General features: G+C 58.3%; 1 protein-coding gene across 1 annotated transcript; it reads right to left on the reverse strand.

The window, feature by feature from the left end:
- Nucleotides 1–363: 363 nt before the first annotated feature.
- On the reverse strand, nucleotides 364–6,139 carry LOC113941219 (Golgi phosphoprotein 3-like; the record flags this gene model as incomplete). The annotated part of the gene is made up of 2 exons (XM_027632380.1): nucleotides 5,952–6,139; nucleotides 364–536 (listed from the first exon to the last, which is right to left on the reverse strand). Coding segments are annotated over exons 1-2 (356 nt in total), but the record flags the coding sequence as incomplete, so codon positions are not given.
- Between the last annotated feature and the right edge of the window lie 70 nt (nucleotides 6,140–6,209).

The following is a 6,209-nucleotide window of genomic DNA, read 5'->3' on the forward strand; positions in this document are numbered from 1 at the left end:
TCCAGCTCCATCCCAGCTCCATCCCGGCTTGATCCCAGCTCCATCCCGGCTCCATTCCAGCTCCATCCCAATCCCAGCTCCATCCCGGCTCCATCCCAGTTCCATCCCGGCTCCATCCCAGCTCCATCCCAGCTCCATCCCAGCTCCATCCCAGCTCCATCCCAATCCCAGCTCCATCCCGGCTCCATCCCAGTTCCATCCTGGCTCCATCCCAATCCCGGCTCCATCCCGGCTCCATCCCAATCCCAGCTCCATCCCGGCTCCATCCCGGCTCCATCCCAGCCCCATCCCAGTTCCTCATCCCAGCTCCATCCCAATCCCAGTTCCATCCCAGTTCTATCCCAGCTCCATCCCAATCCCGGCTCCATCCCAATCCCGGCCCCATCCCAATCCCATCTCCCGACCTTCCTGTCCAGGAGCCGTTTCCTGCGCAGGGCCAGCGGCTCCAGGCGGATGCGGCCGCGCAGGGCGAGCTCGATGAGGATCCCGCCGCGCAGCCCCGAGGAGATGCAGTCATTCCAGAAGGACGTGTAGCCCTGGGAGACACGGCACGGAGCGGCTGGAAAACGGGAGAGGGAGCTCCGCACACCCGCTCCCGGCTCCCCCCGGAGGGAGGGATTTCCCCAGGAATTACAGAGGGATTTCCCCAGGAATTATAGAGGGATTTCTCCATGAATTATAGAGGGATTTCTCCATGAATTATAGAGGGATTTCTCCATGAATTATAGAGGGATTTCTCCATGAATTACAGAGGGATTTCTCCATGAATTATAGAGGGATTTCTCCATGAATTACAGAGGGATTTCCCCGCGAATTATTGAGGGATTTCCCCGCGAATTATTGAGGGATTTCCCCACTCGGCAGCCCCAGGATCCCACTTCCTGCCCCAGAAACTCCTGGGAACGCCGAGGAATTCCAGCCCTTCCCTGATGCACCCGCGGGGGCAACTCTGCCCGGCCCCAGGGAGGGAAAAATCCCGGGAAGCAAAAAATCCCAGGAAGAGGGAGAAAAGAGGGATCCACTCTGCCCAGAACCAGAGAGTGAAAAATCCCAGGACGTGAAAAATCCCGGGAAGAGGGAGAAAAGAGGGATCCACTCTGCCCAGCCCCAGGGAGGGAAAAATCCCGGGAAGCAAAAAATCCTGGGAAGAGGGAGAAAAGAGGGATCTGCTCTGCTCAGCCCCAAGGAGGGAAAAATCCCGGGAAGCAAAAAATCCTGGGAAGAGGGAGAAATGAGGGATCTGCTCTGCTCAGCCCCAAGGAGGGAAAAATCCTGGGAAGAGGGAGAAAAGAGGGATCCACTCTGCTGGGAACACCTAACTCTGTTGGAAGCCATTCCCCCCTGTCCTGGCCCTCAGGAATAGTCTCTATCCATGTTTTTTGCAGCTCCTGGAGGTGCTGGAAGGGCACAGTGAGGTCACTGCCAGAGCTTTCCCTTCTCCAGGATGAGCAATCCCAGTCATTCCCACCCTCATCAGACCCATCCCCAGACTCCTGGGATTCCCAGGCAGGGGTGAAGTTTGGGAACACACATTTTGGGAGTATTTTGGGGCTGGAGTCGCTGCCCTGGGGCTGCTCCTGCCCGGATCTGCTCCTCCAAACCTGCCCCAATCCCAGATTTCCAGCCCTGCCGTGGGCCACAGGGCTCATCCCGAGGGGTGGGAGCTCCAGAGGTAAAGGGTTTGGCAAAAAGAAAGAGCAGAGGGCTGGGAAATACTCCCAGGAAGCAGGAATTGGGTTGGCTGGGTCCAGGGAAGAGGGAGAGCGGGATAAAGGGGGTCAGACATGGAAAAGGCAGCGGCAGGAAGGGAGGGAATGGCCCATTCCCACTTCCACGGGGCTAAAAGTGGAGCCAGAGGGATCAGAGCGGCAGCAGGAAGGAATAACCCCCTGGACAGGAGAGCCCAGGGAGGGAAATCCCTGTTCCCTGAGCTTTGACAACACTCAGCTGCTGCTTTTCCAGAGCTGATCCCAGTTTGGAGCAATTGGAGCCCAGGTGGCCTCTTCCTTCCCAAACCTTCCCAAACTTTCCTTCCCTTCCCAAACTTTCCCTTCTCAAACCTTCCCTTTCCCAAACTTTTCCTTCCCCTCCCAAACTTTCCCTTCTCAAACCTTCCCTTCCCTTCCCAAACCTTTCCTTCCCAAACCTTCCCTTCCCAAACCTTCCCCTTCCCAAACCTTCCCCTTCCCAAACCTTCCCCTTCCCAAACCTTCCCCTTCCCAATCTTCCCTTCTCAAACCTTCCCCTTCCCAAACCTTCCCCTTCCCAAACCTTCCCCTTCCCAAACCTTCCTTCCCTTCTTCCACTTGTTTTTGATCCCCTGAGCAGAACAGAGCCCGACTGTTTCACTGACAGGGAGCACTTTTCCTGGGATTTCTGGGCGAGCGGGGAACAGCCCGAGCCTGGGGAGAGACTCAGCAGGGCAGGGATGGGATGGGATGGGCTGGGGCTGGAATGGGATGGAGCTGGGATAGGCTGGGATGGGGCTGGGATGGGGCTGGGATGGGGCTGGGATGGGGTTGGGATGGGGTTGGGATGGGGTTGGGATGGGGCTGGGATGGGGCTGGGATGGGGCTGGGATGGAGCTGGTGATCCCGGTGGGATGCAAAGTCCCACTTTGGGGACACCAACACCCCCCAAACCACCCCAGCCAGGGGGAAATTCCCTTCTTGCTGCTCTTCCCCCGGGTGGAGAAGAGCAAGGGCAGCTCCAAAACCCACCAGGAGCCTCCAGCCAGAGGCACTTCCCGAGGGAAACAGGCTGGGAATTCCCAGCCCTGCCCCAGGGAAGCTTTTCCAGCCCCCAAGGGCGTCTGTTTGCTCAGGACATCTGGACACTGGGCCTGGCCCAGCCCTGGGAGCCATAAAAGACACTCCAAGCCTTTATTTGCCTTCTCCACTTCCTTGTGAGGGAGGACAAAGCCACCCTTCATCCCTGCCCTCCTGCTTTCCCTTTTCCAGGCGAGTTCTCCAGGAAAAAAGAGGTGTCAGCCTGACCCGGAGTCTCACTTCACCGCCCTGGAGGGTGTGTTAACCCCAGAATAAAATATTAAAACTGGTATAAAATTAAAGTGCTGGGTGACTTCCAGCTCCTGGTCCCAAAAGCCAGGCTGGGCTCCAGCCAGGGGCTCTCCCACGTGGACTTTAAACAAGGAAATTATTGGAATATAAGGAAATTTGGGCAAAAATTGCCTCGTTTTTCCTGAGCCTCAGGTCACCAAAGCAGGAGAGAGAAACAACCTGAGGCGTGAAAAGCTGCAGCCAGGGCTGTGCTGCCTCTGCTCTCCAGGAAAAGGAATGTGGAAGGACAGGATGGAGAGGGGAGGGGGAAAAAAAATAAATAAAGAGTGCCAAGGTGGTTTTGTTTTAATCTCTTGTGCTCTCCCAACTTCCTGGTGGCTGCAGGGCCGTTCCCAGGAGGAATCCAGTGAGCCAAGAACACCAAACACGGCCCAGGAACGGGGCAGGACACGGCCCCACGCTCTCAAATATTTGATTTGCTCCCTGTTCCTGCTCTCCTGCCGCTTCCTCCCCGGCTCTGCGGGTCCCAGAGCTCACCTGGGGTTGTCAGGCAGGACAGGCCTGGCCTCTGTCACCCTCACAACCCTCTGTCCCCCTCACAACCCTCTGTCCCCCTCACAGGCCTCTGTCACCCTCACAGGCCTCTGTCACCCTCACAACCCTCTGTCCCCCTCACAGGCCTCTGTCACCCTCACAGGCCTCTGTCACCCTCACAGGCCTCTGTCACCCTCACAACCCTCTGTCACCCTCACAGGCCTCTGTCACCCTCACAGGCCTCTGTCACCCTCACAACCCTCTGTCCCCCTCACAGGCCTCTGTCCCCCTCACAACCCTCTGTCCCCCTCACAACCCTCTGTCCCCCTCACAACCCTCTGTCACCCTCACAGGCCTCTGTCACCCTCACAACCCTCTGTCACCCTCACAACCCTCTGTCCCCCCTCACAGGTCTCTGTCACCCTCACAGGCCTCTGTCACCCTCACAACCCTCTGTCACCCTCACAGGCCTTTGTCACCCTCACAACCCTCTGTCCCCCTCACAACCCTCTGTCACCCTCACAGGCCTCTGTCCCCCTCACAACCCTCTGTCACCCTCACAACCCTCTGTCACCCTCACAGGCCTCTGTCCCCCTCACAGGCCTCTGTCACCCTCACAACCCTCTGTCACCCTTACAGGCCTCTGTCACCCTCACAGGCCTCTGTCACCCTCACAACCCACAGTTCCCTCCATCCTGGGCCCCTCCAGCTCCCCGGGACAGCTCAGAGCAGCCCAGGAGAGCTGGGAAAGGGAGCTCAGGCACCTCCCAGGGGCTCAATCCCAGCCCAGAGGAGCTGGAATGAACTCCAGGAGGAGGTTTGACACCAGCTGGTGGGGGTGGGACATGGAAACCACAGAGTCCCGGGAGACCACAGAATCATGGAATTATTGAGGTTGGAAAAGGCCTCCGAGATAATCCAGCCCAGCCTGGCCAAGGGGTGCTCCTGGAGCTGGGAAGGGCTGTGCTGGAGGCTCTGCTCTGCCACTGCCACCCCAAAAAGCTCCTGGTTGGCTTCTCCTGCTCAATCCCACCTACCTGTCAGGAAGAGCAGCCCCATGGAATCCTGGAATGGTTTGGGTTGGGAGGGACCTTAAAGATCATCAGGACCACGGGCAGGGACAATTCCCACCATCCCAGGTTGCTCCAGCCTGGCCTTGGGCACTTCCAGGGATGAGGCAGCTGTGGAATAACCTGTGCCAGGGCCTCACCCCCAAGGGTTCCCCCAAAACTGATCCACAACGGGACGAGGACAAGGCTCAGGGAACCCAACCCAGGGATCTCCTTCCCTGCCAAACATGTTCCTGCAGCAGACAGGCACAAACCAATCCCACGGCACCGGGATCCCCTTCCAACGGGAGGAATTCCCAGGTTATTCCAGCGGGGATAACCAGCTCTGCTGCCCAGGGGGGTGAGGAGAGCCCAGCACAGACACTCCCACCCCTCCTGGAGTCCCCAGAGACCCCTCAGACAAAGGGGGTTTGGGCCAAGGAAGCCAAAGGAAACCAGGTTTAGATTGGATGGGAGGAGGGAATCCTTCCCTGGGAGGCTGGGGAGGCCCCTGGCACAGGTTATTCCAGGGATGTCCCATCCCTGGAAGTGCCCAAGGCCAGGGTGGAGCAGCCTGGGAGAGTGGAAGGTGTCCCTGCCCAGGGCTTGATGAGCTTTAAGGTCCCTTCCAGCCCAAACCATTCCAGGATTCCAAGAAATTGGTGCAAAACCCACGAACTAAAGCACAGCAAGATCCACAAATAAAAAAAAAATAAAATTCCAACCCCAGCTCAGGGTGCAGCTTGTGCATTTTACTCCTTGCTGGGTTTGTTCCACTGACTGTGGCTGGTCCTGGCAGATCCCAACAGATCCCAGAGGATCCCAGCAGGTCAGGGGGCTCCTGTGTCCCCCCCTTGGCTTGGAGCAACCTGGTCTGGTGGGAGGTGTCCCCTGGGTGAGCTTTAAGGTCCCTTCAGCCCAAACCATTCCAGGATTCCAAGAAATTGCTGCAAAACCCATGAACTAAAGCACAGCAAGACCCATAAATAAAATAAATAAAATTCCAACCTCAGCTCAGGGCTGTGACAAGAAGGTGTTTTACTCCTCGTTGGGTTTGTCCCACCAAACGTGGCTGGTCCTGGCAGATCCCAGAGGATCCCAGAGGATCCCAGCGGGTCAGAGGGCTCCTGTGTCCCCCCTTGGAGCAACCCAGTCTGGTGGGAGGTGTCAGGGTGTGGAAGAAATGATCTTTAAGGTCCCTCCCAACCCAACCCAACCCAACCCATTCCGTGACTCCCTGATTCCCAGCAGGGTGGCTTTGCTGGAGAGGAGCTCATCCCACCTCTCGTGCTGCTCATGGACATCCCCAGGGCATCACTCAGCCCCCAAAGGACCCCCCCAAAGTCACCTCCTTGTCCTTGAGCCCCAGCAGCAGCACCTCCTCCATGAGGGTGAGCCGGATGTCCTTGGAGTCGTCGGGATCCTCCTCGCCGGGCTCTCTGTCCGCAGCTCCGTCCTCCTCCCCGTCCGGCCTCTTGGCCGAGCCCCTGCCCGGGTCCCCCCGGCGTGCCCGGTGTGTGAGCGTCGTCATGGCCCGGCTGCTGCACACGGGGCAGGGTCAGGGGCGGGCAAAGGGCTGGGGACACAGAGCCAGAGCCCAAACCCC

The sequence above is a fragment of the Corapipo altera genome, unplaced genomic scaffold (assembly GCF_003945725.1).
Source record: "Corapipo altera isolate COAL_440 unplaced genomic scaffold, ASM394572v1 132488, whole genome shotgun sequence".
In the NCBI taxonomy this organism is placed as follows: Eukaryota; Metazoa; Chordata; class Aves; order Passeriformes; family Pipridae; genus Corapipo; species Corapipo altera.